General features: G+C 47.3%; 6 protein-coding genes across 6 annotated transcripts; 5 read left to right on the forward strand and 1 right to left on the reverse strand.

Annotated features, from left to right (window-relative positions):
- The first annotated feature begins 1,560 nt into the window (after positions 1-1,560).
- DFJ58DRAFT_863844 (uncharacterized protein) lies at positions 1,561-2,240 on the forward strand. Its single transcript, XM_041394113.1, has one exon. The coding sequence runs from the start codon at positions 1,719-1,721 to the stop codon at positions 2,172-2,174; it is 456 nt and encodes a 151-aa protein (XP_041237442.1). The 5' UTR covers positions 1,561-1,718; the 3' UTR covers positions 2,175-2,240.
- Positions 2,241-3,510: 1,270 nt separating this feature from the next.
- Positions 3,511-4,704, forward strand: DFJ58DRAFT_816873 (uncharacterized protein). Its single transcript, XM_041391768.1, has 6 exons — positions 3,511-3,543; positions 3,715-3,774; positions 3,827-3,967; positions 4,023-4,248; positions 4,302-4,350; positions 4,407-4,704. Exons 1-6 carry the CDS (start codon positions 3,528-3,530, stop codon positions 4,596-4,598), a joined length of 684 nt encoding a protein of 227 aa, XP_041237443.1. The 5' UTR covers positions 3,511-3,527; the 3' UTR covers positions 4,599-4,704.
- Positions 4,705-8,959: 4,255 nt separating this feature from the next.
- DFJ58DRAFT_156573 (uncharacterized protein) lies at positions 8,960-10,054 on the reverse strand. The gene is made up of 4 exons (XM_041378934.1): positions 9,574-10,054; positions 9,454-9,505; positions 9,261-9,372; positions 8,960-9,154 (listed from the first exon to the last, which is right to left on the reverse strand). The coding sequence occupies exons 1-4, from the start codon at positions 9,792-9,794 to the stop codon at positions 9,018-9,020; spliced, it is 522 nt and encodes a 173-aa protein (XP_041237444.1). The 5' UTR covers positions 9,795-10,054; the 3' UTR covers positions 8,960-9,017.
- A 222-nt stretch (positions 10,055-10,276) lies between these two features.
- Positions 10,277-10,896, forward strand: DFJ58DRAFT_734565 (uncharacterized protein; the record flags this gene model as incomplete). The annotated part of the gene is made up of 2 exons (XM_041386508.1): positions 10,277-10,541; positions 10,592-10,896. 2 exons carry the CDS (start codon positions 10,277-10,279, stop codon positions 10,894-10,896), a joined length of 570 nt encoding a protein of 189 aa, XP_041237445.1.
- A 4,564-nt stretch (positions 10,897-15,460) lies between these two features.
- DFJ58DRAFT_669137 (uncharacterized protein) lies at positions 15,461-15,628 on the forward strand (the record flags this gene model as incomplete). The annotated part of the gene is made up of 1 exon (XM_041382763.1): positions 15,461-15,628. A coding segment is annotated over one exon (168 nt), but the record flags the coding sequence as incomplete, so codon positions are not given.
- A 292-nt stretch (positions 15,629-15,920) lies between these two features.
- Positions 15,921-17,075, forward strand: DFJ58DRAFT_734568 (uncharacterized protein; the record flags this gene model as incomplete). Its single annotated transcript, XM_041386509.1, has 2 exons — positions 15,921-16,486; positions 16,562-17,075. 2 exons carry the CDS (start codon positions 15,921-15,923, stop codon positions 17,073-17,075), a joined length of 1,080 nt encoding a protein of 359 aa, XP_041237447.1.
- Positions 17,076-17,299: the final 224 nt, after the last annotated feature.

Below are 17,299 nucleotides of genomic sequence, written 5' to 3' on the forward strand. Positions count from 1 at the left end.
TTTCAACCAACGATTCATAGCTGGCGAGCACATAGACCATTTGCAACGTTGCGTCATGGTGCAATGCGAGCATCTGTCAACGTCTGTGTTGTGTGATACTGCATCATTTTTACAGCTAGTAGTAGTCACTGCTCTGACGGTAGGGCAATCTAGTAGTAAACGGGGTTGACCGCTATTGTGTCACCGATCACTACTTACTTACCCATATGCTTTTAGCTTCCATTTCTCCTCATCAGACAGGAGTCATAGCTGACGTTGAGCATGCTGCCTACTCGGACCCGAGCTGTCAGCGACCTCGCACTTTGGGGAACGGACCATACCCGTAAATACCGAGCCCAGAATCTATCCATATGTTGTTAGCTTCCATTCCTCCTGCTAGTCGCAGAGCTGCCGAACAACACGCCACCTATTCTTAACTCCTAGAATAGTTAGAGGTTTTCAGGACATCATAAAAGCAGGCCGTCTTCCCTAGTACACTGGGCCGTGCACTACCTAAGACTGATTTGAGAACCACTCTGCCAGATCCCATATTACCTCATGCAATTAATGCGTTCTTTCTTCCTCGCCGCTGTGGCTGTTTTGACAGCATCTCTTTCTGTCAGCGCGACACCAGCTATATTCGGCAGAGACTGCGTCAAGGACGGCGGCTATTGTAACATCGCCAGCGACTGCTGCTCTAACAATTGTTACGTGAGTATCAGTAGTTTGCATTTGATCAACCTCTTGACTGACCCTTTGCGCCTTGTTAACAGAATGATGTTACTGAGACACCGTATTGCAAGTCTTCTTCTTGAGAAGGACTCTGAAGGTATCGAGGAACTCACACGTCGCGCGGCGAGTGAGTCGTTTTCTGCTTTTGTGTTGATGCCGTCGTTAACGACGAATTTTTTCTTAGTTGATTGCTGAGTTTTGTTGCTTGAGTAATGCATATGGGGACGGAGACCAAGGCTTGAATTGGATGTTTGACCCAATATGATATTGACCCAACATGACTGCATGAACCAGAACACAGATTTAAGGCGAGATCGCTAAGCGTAATTCAAAGGTAGCAGAGTGTACAAATTGAATAAATAGTGTCTATGCCTGTACACCAGTGAACCGATGAACGTATAAAAATGCCATATCATACCGTATATCGATAACAATCACGACAATGTCCACAGATGTGGAGAGGGGTTGACATGGAAATATGTAACCTTATGCAGGAAGGATGCGTTTTGTTCTGTCGGACAGAACACAGTGAAAGTGACGTGATTTCCAACGAAGAGGGTGATGGGAGCAATCTAAGTAGTGCAAACAATATTACAGCACAACACGAACGACGCGAGAATCATGCAAAAACGATGCACAGTACGACGAAGAGTCGAAGACGATGTGATGCAACAGGTCTTGATCGGAAATCTCAAGAGCTCATCATTTTTCGTATTATGTAATTACAGGATTATCATACTTCACTACTAGGGTCGGTCTTGCCGACGTAATGCATAGACCTTGCTCCGCGGTTTATACTTCGGTGTTCTGCGGAGTGTGGGGCAATATTACTAATCTTTTCTGGTCAACGTTGCGCTGTGTTCGTTTTGCTCTATTAATCCTGCTCTACTTTCTGTTCGTGCTGACAAAACCCAACCTGGGAGTTGGGAAAGCTCTCGAGTCTTGATGTTGTCTACAGCTTTCTGTAAGTCTTTGCCGCCAACGTGGACGATGTCAATGCGCCAGGTATGTATTCATTGCGCCAGGTTTGTTGCACCCATAATTGCCCTGTAGTATTAGTACGTAGCAGTGCTTCACACAGTCAACAGCTCTCCTCAATATATTCTTGCCTGGTCCCCATCTTTTGTGCAGGTTACTCTTTGCCCATCTCCGTCTGCTGCAAATGCGCAGTGTGGCTTTGCACCGCTTGCCTCAATGCCATCTGCAACTCAAGGTATGTGTTATCGTGTAACTTTCTGGACCCACCGCTTGGTAGCCCAGAGCTTCTCCTGGATAATTCCGGGGACTTTTCTATCTGTGCTGGAGTCGCAAACCATGCTAGCCCATGTAAACTTTTCCCAATCGAACGGGGCGTCTGCTTCAGTGTCACAAACAGCCCAACCGTGAGGAGTAGCCGTTGCGCTGGGGCTGATGTCGTGGGCGCTCATAGCGGACGGCTCAGACAGTGTGAGTGTCACTGGTAAAATTACAAGATTCGTGTATTCGTAATCGTAGTTGAATCTCATCGATATCATGTGTTTTTGCGTCATGAATTATTTTTCTTCACACGGACTATTGCTTGCATGCCATATTGACCTTGCTTCGCAAGGTAACGGTTTCACTGGCTCCTGGAAGGCGCCGAATTCATGATGCCTAAATATAGCAGTCTATCAATGCACCTTTACCTTTTTCCGACATAAAATGTCCTGCACTGTCTCTGGGTGGCAGAGATCTCTTCTTCGTACGCTTGGCTAGAGAAAAGACAGTCATGAGCAGTGGGTTTTGTACTCTTTGGAATTAGAAGGCTATGCTCTGAACGTGTTTTCCTCGTGGTTCTAACGCGATGATTTCTATTGATTTCTCGAATGTGTACTCGTGGACTCCACGAGGCTTCTGCTTCACTCTGAACTCGGCCCTGAACTCAGCTCTTATGACTCTGGACTCTGGACTCGAAGGGGGAAGGACCAAAGCGAAGCTTGGTCGAGGTGAACTCGCTCTGTTCACCAGTTGGAGCGGGCTCGGACTGCCCTCACACTGGATGCTACACTCGAGAAGGAATGGATTGCACTCCCACGCAACGCAGCTCCCTGCCGGCAAACTCTACTCTAAACACCGCCAAACGCCCCTAGGGGCCCCTACTTCAACGCCTTATAAGAATCGTATATCAGTAATCAACGATTAGCGGTCCATCAGTCCCTTCAGGCCCCCATTTGATCTGCACAATCTCATGTCAGAACAAGAAGTTGTCGCTGGTCTCCGCTGGAACAACGATGCAGGTGGTTCGTCAGCATATTTTAATTGATTTGTGACCATCATGATTGTGCTGAACATCAGTTTCAGTGCTAATCATTACCCTGATGTTATATGAGTACCGTTTGTAGCCTTCGGGAACCTTGTCACTACTGCCGCTGAACGAAAGATTGTCTAGTTCTTCAGTTAAACAAAGAGGTAAATGAAGGTCACGGTCTTCTATCGGTCGAGTTCTTATTATCAGCATAGGTTGATTATGTCTGGGTCAGTGTCCAACCTAGATCTGCACAATCATATCAGCCCGGAGATTGACTGAACCTCCAGAAACGACCATGGTCGATAATGTCATACCTGTACCTCGTTGTGAGTTTCGCACTGCTTGAAAGCGCTTATGAATTGCATTGTATTTTATTTGCCACACTAGGTTCGATATTTTGGTCTTTTCTTGGCAGTGTACGTCATTATGGCTTCTTGACACGGCACTTTTCATACTGACACTCACACCAGGCTGTGCGGCTTCTGTGCGTAACCCTGTGTCTACCTGGCCCATTATCAATTGACTAGCGCTAGGGGGAGGTCTGTTGTACATGCCTGAATCAGTCAGTGTATCGATGCTTTTTATTTAGAGAGTTTTGGACTGACCCACGTCCTAGCCGTACGTCCCAAGTATGTCTCAAGAGTCAAGTCTCACGAGTTGTTGTCCTCTTATCATTATAGCTGCAAGTATATTATTTTCAATCTGATGCGCATTCACTTATCATGAAGGTGAATTAGGCTACGGTCTTGCCGTTCTAATTGAATGGGGATTTTCAGTATATTTCTGGTTTGCGGAAGGTATAATATACATTCTCGCATCTCACTATGGGTTTAAACCTTGCGTCCGCAGCCATTCTCATCTGGCGTCTTTATGCTATATGCAACCAATCCAAGTTCCTACTTTATGTTCTAGCGGGATTGTTCTTGCCCATCGTCGCCCTCTCAATCTGGATGGACATTTATCTATACAGTCGACGCAACGCGTTCTCGGGTGAATTTTTACTCGGATGGAGTTGGCTGCATGCTGATTCCGCCTCATTGCGTAGTGAAAGAAATCATAACTCCGTACGCCAAGTACTGCACTTCTTCCTTCAACATAGGGCCTATGCCTGCGATCTACACTTCCATCCCCATTGTGTGCTATGATATCTTATTGGTTGTTCTCGCAGTTGTCATCCTCGTGAGGCACCTTAAGGAACGGAGGGAAATCCCAATGAGAGCTAATACCTATATGGTTATGATCGTTCGGCATCATATCTTGTACTTTGTCCTGTAAGTCTCCCTTCGTCGAGTGGGCTGTTAACGTATCCATCGATCCCTGCTAGGAATTTGACAAACCAAATCTTACTGGTTATATTATGGGCTCATATTCCGGTACGATGCTTTCAAAGGATTGTACAGAGAGACCAGCTAAAAATTTACACTCTTAGGTCCTGGCGATGACTCTCTCAGAGACTTTCATCAATACCGCGCCATTTATTCTCGCGCCCCGTCTTATCATTAGTATCTGGGATACGCATGCCCGTGATGACTGCATACATGTCAGTACGATGTTCGAGGACTGTCTATGTTGGACTTCTCCGCCGAGGTTGGAGCAGCACGAAATGGACGCCGTCGTATAATTCTGGCATGCTGGTTCCTCAGTATGAAGAAAAAGTGATTGGGGTCAAGTGGGGCAAATTTCTGAATGAATAACTTACAGTTTTGTGTAGCGCCTGATAGTGTAGTGGCTACGTACTATCCCTATCAGCACTACACCACTTTCACAAAACTTCTACTTCTAGCTACTTACAGCTATTTTCATATCGATAGACCAGAATCTAGAAATTTTACTTAGCTGCTTTTATTTATTATTGGAACGACACCAAATGAAGGCGCTCATGCTAGCTACTCTCGTAAGTCGTCATCATAACTTGGGGAGTACTAGTACAACAACCACCGACCGTCATCATCATGCACAGAAACCGTCGATATACCAGAGCGAGACAGCACGCAAGTGACAGGATGCAGCCATCGAACCGTCAATCAAGTGCTTCGGCTCTCACAACTCACAGGTTCTATTATTCAATTATCTGTCCTCATTTACAGCACAGGATGATGCACAAGTAAAGCACGAAGACATTTTGAATTTAATACCTAACTGTTGCAGTAGCTTCTCTCATATGTCGAGCGCACTCCCGACATATTTATATTTGAACTATTGAAAGTGTGACAACATTGTAGTGTCTTGCACGGCGAGGGGTTCGTTGTCCGACCGTGAAAGCCATGAAACACACCATCTTCAGAAACAAGGGACAAGCCACTCAACCTGTTGTTCGCGAACAGTACGGTGCATCAGCTAGGGCAGACAGTTTGACTTCAGCACGAGCAACTTTACGCCTTGACAAGGGCGACTCAACTTCTTGCCCTAAGCTCTGAATGACGGTTGCCCAAAATTCATACTCCAGGACAGCGATCAACGTCGTGTGACGTCTAAACGACGCAACACTAGGAAAAGGACAAGCCCCCCAAAAGCTCTCGCGAGAGCATTGTACGATTTTCGGTGCGACCGTGTGTTGTACTGTACAATGAGTGGTGTTGGCGGGGTAAGCGACGAATACAGGTGTGCATGTCATCTCGAGAAAGTCGCTCAAGGCGACGAGTGAGGTCATCGAAAGTGGTGTCCACCCACACGGGCGAATTATCTACGAACGAAGGTGTAGCGGGTGCATGAACAGATGCCAGAATGAACGCGGGCAAAGCAGCTGCAACATCTGCACCATAGTTATGATGAAACTCGGTCGCAATCAATGTGGCTACCGTTCCCAGTGAAATAGCGGGAAGTTTAGCTTCAAGATGACAGAGGAGGTGTTCATCGGGTTCAGCTGAGAGCTTAGTGCGAGATTACACAAAATGTTGTAACACATGCTGAACGCTGTTCTCTTTGAGCCGGGCGTGAGACCGCTTGCCCAAACATAACAGAAGGATACTGTTGGTAGCACAATGGGTCATGAAACAGATGGTATGATTGGGTAAGGTGATAAACATCGCGGGGCGGACAATCTGCAACGTCAAGAACACAAGTGCGTGTACGGTGTGCACAAAATCTTGCGCATAAACTGCAATATGACAACGACGCATGAACAGCACCTGAGGAAGGACGAGAGTTGTGAAACTGAAAAGGGCAGGACGACGGAGGACGAGCTTACCAGGGCAGGGGCTTCAACCGCAAGACGAAGGCAAGGAAGATGCAAGACGGGGGCATTTCAAGTGCAAGACCTGACAGCTGCGTGGAAGAAGCTTGGCAGGACAAGGAATCCGAGGACCAAGACATGATGAAAAGAATGCAAGGCGGAAGATGAAAGAAGATGGCAAAGAGACAATCGAGGACTACACGTAGAGCACGCGGATATGCAACAGCAAAGTGACGAGATGGAAGTGGAGAGGCGCAAGTCAATAGTGCACAGGGAATTACCGTTTTAAGATTAATATTTAACGAGTAACTGCGTTATCGAAGAAAATCGATGAGATTATAGACTTGACCCACACTAACATCGTCACGGCGATCGCGATTGCCCGAGTGCTTTGGGCCACTTCAGAAAAAGGGGATCTTTCATACGGCGCGCGCACAGCTGGTGCCTGAACGTTTGGACCTGACAGAACCTTCGTAGAGTCGGGGACCACCGCGAGGATCGTCGTGCGATGAAAATTTTGGCATTAAACACCGGATGACGGTTTCGAGGGAGATGCCAGGGGCAAGGCTGGGTAAGCACATCCCCGGTAGCACGTTCGCCAAATGGGCTTGATGTCAATGATGTCACTCGATGTCTTCTCAACGCGAATCTTGGCGGCCCCAGACAGTGGAGAGAGAACAGGATGCTACATTAGTCTGATAAGTAAAAAAGCGGATGTTTCGTAGGGGTCACAACGTGTGTATGCGCACGACGAATAACGGCGAAACGACACATCTCATAGATTTGTTGGACTCTGCTATTTCAACCTGGAACAAAGTTAATCAGCGAGAAAATGAACAAATGAAAAACTACGTACGAGCGTGGAATTCGAAGAGTTATATGTACACTCGCTAGATGAAGTTGATGAGGGCATTATTCCAAGATAGCATCCATCTCCGACTTACCGCCTTCTCCGGTAGATCCCGCTCAATAAATCAGGTGCTGACTAAGCTATGGCACCTGCCTAGTGCCTTGAGCTTTTGCTGTCATGCACAGGCCGCTGGCAGCATCAAGGAGGCGTACGACATGTCGGTAACCAAGCTTCCCAGCGTCAGCGCTAATGCTTCAACCCATCGAAAAGTAACTTATTTTCACAGTTATTCTCAGCCTATGATTAGATGGCATTCAGAGGAAATTTATGATGCATATCAACTTTGGGTCACCGTCTGACAGGCTGTGGGGACTCTTGGAAGTACTAGTGTCAAGGGTATCGTCATTGTTGATGGTGACTGATACGGTCCCCTGCCTTTTTGCGCTTATCTTCAACCATGGCGTTATCATTGATCGCCGCACCCAACTGTGGCAGACGCAGGCAGGCAGTGCAATGAGCCTTAAGATCAGCGACCTGTGCAACTGCAGGGATCGAGAACTCAAAAATCCTATTTCAGCGGTCGGCGCCTTCCACTTGGTCTTGGTCTTGCCACCAAACCATGGTATAAAGGCGCAATCCTGTGCGGGTAACGTCTGTACATTCCCTAAATCATACTCCTCCCCGAAGCATTTGACTTATATTTCGCTCATTCGGCCATCTCACTTAGTCACTTGACCTCTAGCAAACGTTATGCACAGTAATCATGATAGCGTTGGCTCCCTCGGTGCAGAGGTAAGTAAATCCTTGGAACTCTGACGTCTAATTGAAACGTTCATATTTCTTCAGGATCAATTAATTTCTCTGCGAAGGCAGATTAATGAAATAAAGGAGCACATCGACTTGCTCATGCTGCAAAGTGCCATCATACGGGAGCGGAGGTGCCTCTTTCAGCATCAACAAGATATCACACCGCTTGTGATAACGGAACAACTGGATTCTACGTCCGCGGAAATCAGCTCTGTCGATATCCTTGACATAAAGCCTGAGACTAGTCAGGATTCTACTGTATCAGGTCCATCTTTGGCATTGAAGGGCGCAGCCGACTTCCCGGCATCTCGCCCCCGATCAAAATCAATTGTGGTATGTGATACTTATGCGTAGCTACTTCTTCATCTCATACAAGATGGGTACCACCTAGAAGACTATCCCTCCTGACAATACCGTTGTCCTTCAACTACCCACACAATCTCAGCGCAGCACGTCTAAGCTGGGCGCCATACCTCGCAGATCTAAGCCAGGACGTCGTGAATTCCAGGGAAGGTCTGCACGGCATGAACCTCCTGCTTTGTTTCAGGGGTGGGCGGATGCCTTATGTTAAGAAAGTGATCCGTCAGAGCACCTGAGCCGGTACTACTTCAATATATCATACTTGTCATTGTACGTCACTTACCTAGTTACGATTATTTTTTCCTTCTTGCTACTTAAGACAGCTGAACTCTGTCGTCGCGCCTCAGTCTCTCTTACCATTGACTGAGGTGCGTATATTTCCTATTCTACGGTACATGGTGTTTACTAGCTTATCTCTAGGCTCGCGCTACTTCAGCTCTTACCTTTTGACACCTTAGTTTGAATGATCGATATTAATATTGATGACATTGAATACGCATATATTCGCTTTCAGAAGCCTAACATCTTTGAATGCTCGACGATAAAGATATACTCGCGGTAATTCTTCTAGTGGAATGACATACTTATGAGGAGAGATCTGTGAACGAGCCCGAATCTGTGTAACATGTTCAAATCAAGCTATTCTGCAAATATTTGGCTGTAGGAGACTTTGGACGGATGCACATACAAGAGAAAGGCACACTTTCGTATCATGTATGGACACAGTTTGTATGAGCAATAAAAAGCCGACAGCACCTTCACATCGGTTACACTCCGCAGGTCTACAGCTGGGCGACAGCGATACTGCTGATAGTTTGATAAACATTGGACCATGGTCTACAAAAACAATTTCAGACTCGACGCCCTGCATAGTTAACCTGCAATTTCGTGGTCTCGAAGTAGAATACCCATTTGTCTTCGCCACTCCTTAACGGATGTCTGCCCCAGTAGAATTGTTTACGTCGCCCGTACGTCCATTCCTGTCGCTCTACAAATCATCAATGAACACAATTAGCTCGATGGTCAAGTCAAAGTTAGGTTTGAACGATTTTGTAACGAGATAAATCAACAAAACAGAAAATGCAGCTCCTTACCGCCAACAAGAACGTATCCCAGCAGCCTGTCTTCTCGGATGATCACGCGTTTGGGAAGCTTCTTCGAGTCGGAACCATTAACATGTCCAAGTAGTAGCGTCTCTATAGCCGTCTGTCGGGACATCAATTGAATATGTAAGTGACTTCAGTTGGACTTCAGGTTCGGCCGAGCTGACGGCTAATGCGCGCTTACCGTGATATCGCGCTGTTCTATAGCGAATATAGCCAGTTCCGCCTTCGAAGGACTGGAAACAAGATGTGGTCAAGCCTCCCAGGATAAAATTGAAATTATCCCCAGCAGTTGTCTTGTTACCTTGCGTTCTTGCTCCTGATGGTGACCTGAACGACTGTCCCGATATGATCGTTGAGATTCAATGATTCGACTGTAGCGCTGTTGTGCGGTTGGGCCTCCAAGAATAATAGTTGGGTCTTGTTGAGAGGTAGCACCATCGTTGTGTCTTTGCCGGCTGCCGCTCGTCGATCGATGTCAAAGAGTAGAATTAACCGTCCCTCGCTGACTAATGAGTACTGCATGCTGAGCAACTCAGCAAGGCAATTAGCCTAGTACGACTATCTCCAACTATCTGGTGTCCGTGATTCATTAGTTCATTATACTCGTGTTTGAATCCGTCCGCGGCCCCGCAAGGGAAGGAGTGCAGTAGCATGAGACTTGGGTCGACCGTTCAGGACAGACTGCGGGAGTAAAACCACGGTGTCGAACTTCTTTTTCTTCGACCCATGTCAACTTGGATGGACAGCTCACAGTAGACACAGCCTCAGCGCCCTGCTTGACACAACCATGATATATATACCTGGATCTTTCCCAAGCGCTCAATCGCAGCTCCCCAATAATAGATTTCTGTAAGTTTGTCGTTTGCTTACCCGTCTATAATTGTGCTAACGGGCTTCCCTCTAAATACATACATCGTCTTCTAACGACACATGGAAGAGTCTATGCACTGCCATAGAACACAGTGGCATTTTCGATTCCGAAAAACCTGGTAGCCTCACTCACGATGCACGGAGTTGGGCTTCGGGAGAGTCTGAGAGAAGTCCTCGACCGACGTGATCAAACGAATGTTTGGCTCAATGGCCTCGCCAGCGTTGGGAAGACATCCGTCGCATTCACCGTAGCTGAGGAGATGAAAGAGCTGGAAGGCTTGCCACCACTTTCCTTTTCTCGCACAAGCATGCACAGATTGACACCAGCTCGCACTGACTTTTCCCGCGCATTCGAGGCGATATCGCGCAAGGGATCGAGAAAGACGAGATTCTATTATCGTCTAAAAAATCTCGTGTTGATCAGATGCGGGAGCTGAGATTCCATCAAGAGACGCCTTATCCCATCATCATCGATGCTCTTGTTGAATACCTTTCTCTTGAAGAGGCGGCAAGACTGGCTACGCTGTTCACGGAGACGCTCTCGGGCCCAGACTTGCTGACCATCCACCTGATATGTACGAGCCGCCCCGAGGCTCGTATCCGCGCGACCATGTCACCTGGTGTCCACCAGATTTCCCTCATCACACGTGATGCAGATGTTGTACAAGACATTCGTTTCTTTCCGCGAGCATCATATGGACAAGTCGTTCCACCGTTTTCCGGCGACCCTAAAATCTTCGCCATCAGAGGCTGAATTCGAGACCCTTTCCTTTAAGGCAGGCGGTCTTTTTGTCTATGCTGCTATGGCCATCAATTTTCTATCACCTGTCGGTCAATATTCCCAGCAGAGACTAGATCTCTTACTTCGTGAGGAGTCAAATGTCAGTGCTGACATTAGTGGGTCTCAAAGTTAAAATATCAAAGCAACAAAAAAAAAATATAGATCTAAAACATGACGGCTTCAAGCCGTATTGAAGCTCCGCCATAATTGATAAGATAACAAATACAAAGTACAATTGCGGGGTAATCGATAACGATGAACAATGCCTCATACCTCAGCTCGCGAACACATCCTACAAGCACTACGTACCAACCAAATAGACTTACAATTTGCTCGATACCTGGAACTAGCCAAGACCGCAATCGAAGGACTTGATGAGTGGGATAGTAGTAGTAGTTCAAGTTCATCATCCAAGTCTCCAGACTCGGATGATACTCGTAGCATGATGGATGTGTCATCCATATCGTCCACCTCCTCCGTCACCGAGTCGCTTTTTTCGATGTCGGCGTCCTCTGCGACCGAGATACTAACGATGTCGCGTAGTTTCACTGAATTCAGTGACACGATCGAAGCCTTGCATGACGAAGTCGAGAAGAGTCGCGTCCTCTTCGCACGTCCAAAATCGAGCCGTGCACCACAGCTCCATCTGCTGGAGGAGTGGGCGCTGGATCATCCCGAGAAATTTCGCCGTAAACTTCGCGTAGATCCCCCTGTCTTCGAGCACCTTGTTAATTTAATCATTGCCCACCCAGTGTTCCACAACAACTCCAATAACCCACAGTTGCCTATCCCGGTGCAGCTGGCAGTGTTCCTAAATAGTGCAGGTCATTACGGAAATGCGGCGACAACGGAAGACATAGCAGAATGGGCAGGCATCTCGACAGGGACAGTTTATAACTGTCACCGACGTGTAATGATCGCGCTTCTTCAGCATCATGACACCGTAATACATTTCGACCCACTTTATGAGGACGATCAGATCGAGAGGGAGAGGGCAAAGACGTGGGTCGAAGAACAAACATGCCCAGAGTGGAGGGGCGGTTTTCTCTGTGTCGACGGCACACCATTTAACTTATTTCAAAAGCCCGGATGGCACGGAGAGGGCTTTTACGATCGCAAATCGAACTACTCACTATCAGCTCAGGTATGCCATGAACTATAATGAAAAAAAAACAAACTCACATGTTCAAAAGGTCGTAATCATGCCACACAACCTGCGCATTGTCGACTATGTCATTGGAGTTCCTGGGAGTGTGCACGACTCTAACGCATTTTCGAAGGCCCGGGTTGCGCGCAATCCCCAAAATTTTTTGAGCGGGAATGAGTGGATTTGGGCAGACACAGCGTATGGCTCTCGTCCATGGTGTGTCGTGCCCTTTAAGCGGCCGGCAGCTGGTGGGTTGACCCGTAATCAAAAAACATTCAACTATCATTTGTCAAAGGTAAGACAAACCGTTGTCACACACCAATCAACTCACAACGTTTCCAGGTCCGTGTTCGCTCTGAACACGGTTACGGTTCACTGAAGGGACGCTTCCAGTCCCTTCGTGAACTGCGGATCCAAATACAGACGCAGCGAGATCTTGACGAGGCAAATATGTGGACGCGGTGCTGTTTGATCCTTCATAACATGATCATTGAAATCGAAGAAAAACTTACTGCTGATGATTCATTTGGGCACTTTGCCCGTGAAGCAAGACAATGGGGTAGATGCGAAGATAGCAGGGAGGAAGAAGGTGGTGAAGATGGCGAAGACAACGAAGACGGTGCCGGAGATGAGAGCTTCATCGGTTCAGAAGGGCAGATTTTTCGGGACACACTGATGGGTCAGCTATTGCGCAGATCTGAATGAGCGATGCAAGGAAAGCGAGGGGGGCTCAATTCAAACACTTGGATACATGATTAGCTACAATGAAAAAATGGGCCTAGAAATGCAGTATGAATTTGTGAGAACGAATGAAAAACACCAAATGATTTGACGTGGGATGCATGACTGTTAGTTACCCTGACGAGACATCTCCTTCTCCAAAGCCAAGCGCTCTAACTTCACTTGCTCTAGCTTTATCTCCAATTCAAGTTGCTTCGTCCGTTCATCTGCCATAGCACGCTCGTGATTCTGAGTTGCGGTAGTACTGCGGAATATGTGTTCACGCTCCTCTTGGTGTTGACGGCCCTTGAGCTTCATACCAGCCATCTTGGACTCTAACTTGAAGCGCTTGTGTTCAGCCTTGGCGATAGATGACTCCTGGATGTGCTTAGCAAGGGACCCTGATGCCTCGTTTAGCTTTGCACTAATTTCGGATACTGCATCACGTGGCCGCTTGCGAGAGACAGATCTGCTAGATGTAGTTGAGGAAAGATCAGAATCCTGATCAGATGATGTGTGGCCAAGATGATGAGTGCCACCGGTTTTGCGTGAATGCATGGTCAGGGATTTCATCATCCGGCTTGTGCTTGCATCAGAGTCATCAGACGAGGGATCTATCTGCATGTCTTGAGAGACGGCGACCTTGGTCTTGCCTGAGGAAATGGTGGATGGTAAGGGAAATTTTCGCTGGCCATCATCAGGTTCTGGAGAATTGAGAGAAATAGTAGGGCCTTCGCTGCACTGTACAATTCGTGTTGATGGAGGATATGAATGGGCGTTGGTAGGTAGACACTGGTGGTTGAAGACCTGGGGGAGGCTGTATAATGAGTGAGGAGTTGGACTGATGATGCCTGAGGCTCGGGCTGAGTGAGCCGTGGTGATGATGGATCTGGTTGGATTATCCCAGTCAGGGCCAGTCCCGATCTTCGCCGTTGTGAGATGTGGAGGGGACATCATTATCGTCCATACTGAACATCGTCATCCTCGCCCTGATTCATCCCTTCCTCGACATTGGCACGGTCTTCATCGACACCCACATGGTCTTCATCAACATCCGCACAGGTCTTCATCAACATCTGCACAGTCTTCATCCATATCGGCACAGGTCTTCATCCACATCCACATGGTTTCAGTCATCCATCGGCAGAGCTGATCTCTTTGCCCTTGCCTGTCCCAAAGAGACTTGCGGCCTCAGCCGCAAAATCCTGGCCTGGATCAGCCGTCAAAATGAGGTGTTTACGCGGGATTGGTTCTCCACCACCCATGGAGATCGACCCACCATGGGAATGCCACCAAGAGCCGGTCTAGAACACCTTTAGAGTGTATGCTGGCATCAGAAAGGAAAGTACGAACCAAGTATGCTCTTCATCTTCTCATCTCCGTTGATAGCCTCGAAAGACAGACCAGCACCAGTCTGGCCGAGTTGCATGTTGATTTCGTTATACTTTTGCGTAGCCTAGTAAAGTAGCTAGTTAGTGGCCAGATCGGTACTGATATTTGTTGTGGTCATAACCAGGACTCACGATGTAAACCGACTTTGAATGGGCTTTGTAAAGGCAAGGGGATGCGCTCTAAAGTATTCCCTAACCTTCGGATCTTCATCATGTTGGAAAATGGTTGTTGCAAGTTGCTGCAGGTATGCATTCTTCTGTGTCGTCATTTGTTGGCGTGTGCGCCCTTCCTCTTTTGCATCCTTCGTAGAATCCGAGAAGATTTTGAGTTGAGCCTTCTGGTTGACTTTGCACCATTCAATAAGGCGAGCGGTGCGTGGACTATTTTCTTGTCCCAGTGTATGGTAGGTGGTTTGGATCGCTCTCCTGCTCCTGCACTGATTGGCGGGCTAGCACTTGGAGGAGTAGAAGATTCGGTGACCAACCCATGACTACCACGCTTCGCCGGACGACCTCGAGATCCATGTCCGCGACCACTAACAACCCCAGCCATGATGATTACGACGACGACGATGGTGACGGCGACAATTATGTTCCCGAGTATGCACTGGCACTGGCTCTGTCGGAGTCTGAAGGTGCCGAAATTTTCAAGTGATGCCGAAGTTTTTTATTTGTTTGTGAGTTTTGTATTTCACTTTGAGACCCATTATTTTCAAACCAAACTTTTAAAATTCAACTGTGAGAATAAACTCGGCATTTCTCGGATTGATCAGAATCCGTCTAAGTGTTTCGCTCCTCAGTGCTGCGCTGTAGCTACCATTTACATTTTCAACCGTTTTTATTATGCTAATGCTCTACACTCATTTCTGCTTGTCCACTTGCGAGTATTTCTTCTTATATGGGTGTTTGCCACTCGTTTCACTCATTTTTAATCATTCTAGTTTGTTTTTTCATGTCTGTGTTTCTGCGCTTGTTTGTCCCTGTCCGCACTTAGCCTGTGAGTGTTCCTGCTTGTTTTCACTCATTTTCCGATTCATATAATTGCACTTGTGACTAGTGATCTCGCCGCTCGCTCATTCTCATTTGCCGGTTCTCGACGGTCAATGGTCACCATTCTCATTCTTGTTCTAGTTGTGTTTTCGTACTACTCCCTCACTAAACTAATATTTGATCATGAATTTCAGGGTATCGTGTTGCACAAGTCCGTGTCGTCTTCACACTGACAAGTCATGCTGCGACTGCCTTATTTCGCACACCTGCCAAGGCACCTACCCACTTTGCTTATGTGGAGTGGTTCACGCCATTCAGGCAACCCGAAGCAAACCATGGTTTGTACAAAATTTCCTGCGTCATTCGTAATGGAGAGCGTCTTGCAAGCATCATCGATATCTCTGATATTCGCAGGAGTGTACACCTTATTCCAAAATTCGGTCCAGTCGTACCTTGACGAGCAGTACCGTTCTGGAGCTTTGTTCTACCTTCTTTGTAAACTCATTTAGTGACAGGCATGCTTATCTCACTATAATCTGACTGGTGGAATTTACTCCGAGTTCATTGGAAATACAACAATTTCTGCTTAATCTGACCGGCAGATTTTATTACTTTCGAAATACAATGATTTCGGTCGATTTCGGTCAAATTAGCAGATTTTCTGGAATTCAGCTGTTTTACATGCAAGTTTGATGATTTCAGTGGATTCCTGTGGGAGGTTTTTCCTGATGATATCAATATCAGATGAAATGCCTTCAAGTATACCAGGCAAAGCCTCTCCACTCCCCTCGACTCAGTCGAGGGCTCAGAGTGTTGATGCCCGCACCTCTGGACATGGAGTCCAAAGTGCAAGGTCTCGAGACAACACCCCTGTCTCTGGAGACAAAGGGACTGGCAGCCCAGTGGCAGAGCCTCCCTCTGGAATCGGTCATGGTGACCTGAATCCCGTGGACTTAGATCCACCAATGGCATCGAACGCTGCAAGCAGCCCCGCCCCTAGTAGTACTCCGAATAAAGATAATGTCCTCCGCTTAAGGGAAGTTTTTGACTGGTCAGACTCCTATGACAATGATGACCTAGGAGATGTACCTGAGTACCCAGTACTAAAACCAACCCCAAGCCCGACCGAAACTAGCCCTAAGCTGAGTAAAGCCCCCTTAGATAAGGGAAAGAGTGTGGACCCACTAGAAAAAGGGGGTCCCCCTAAGAAAGAACTTTTCAAGGACTGGTTAGGTGATTGGACCACATTTGATGAAAACATGGCTGAATTGAACCGCCCCGCACCTGATGACTCAGACGAGTCCCTTGTTAAAATGTGGGACAACGAAAACCACTGAGGGCCTATCCAAATGCAGAACCTAGCGCTGCGGCGATTCTGAAAGATCGCAAGAGAGGAGTTTGCAGACAAATGCAACAAGGTGGATAACCTCCAAGAGAGGGTACATGAGCTAGAGAGGTTTGTTATCCAAGCCCAGACTCGCGAGGAGATGGTGCAAAAATTAGTAAATGACACATTCCGTGCCCCGATTCCCACCAACCCGGAATCGACTCACCAAACCCAAGCACCTGATTCCCCCGCCCTGACTTATAAAGAGGATGAGATTGGTGAGGAGGTAGCCCCAGTAAAAGACAGTGACCCACCAAGCATAACCAGACCTAGGAGCAGCGAAGTGGCAAAGAGTGATACTAGGTATTGGAGAGCTTCCTCCCTACTGCCAAATAAGAGTTCCGTTAAGCATGCAATGATGGGAAGTGACCTGAGCAACCCTGACTCGTCTGATTCTTCGTCAGAGTCAGACAATGACAGCGAAGTGTCGTCCACTGAATCCTCAGCAGAGGATACCAAAAATAAGGCTACCAAAGGGAGGAATGCCCCCACGCCGTCCCTGAAAGATTGCCCTTGATCAGCAAAGAGGAGATTGAGGACATCATCCTCACCTATCCTTGCCCCTGATAAAGATGGGCTACCTGACATCGACACGATCCTACGAAATGTCGCATCCCACCCGTTTCACTCCCTGCTGGATGGTAAGGACGCATATGAACAAATTTGTATCGTGCCTGAAGATGTACCTAAATCATTATTTGCTACCCCTGATGGAACAATGATCAGTCATATAATGCAATG

Source organism: Suillus subalutaceus (genome assembly GCF_016647625.1).
Source record: "Suillus subalutaceus strain FC151 chromosome Unknown DFJ58scaffold_180, whole genome shotgun sequence".
NCBI classification, from domain to species: domain Eukaryota; kingdom Fungi; phylum Basidiomycota; class Agaricomycetes; order Boletales; family Suillaceae; genus Suillus; species Suillus subalutaceus.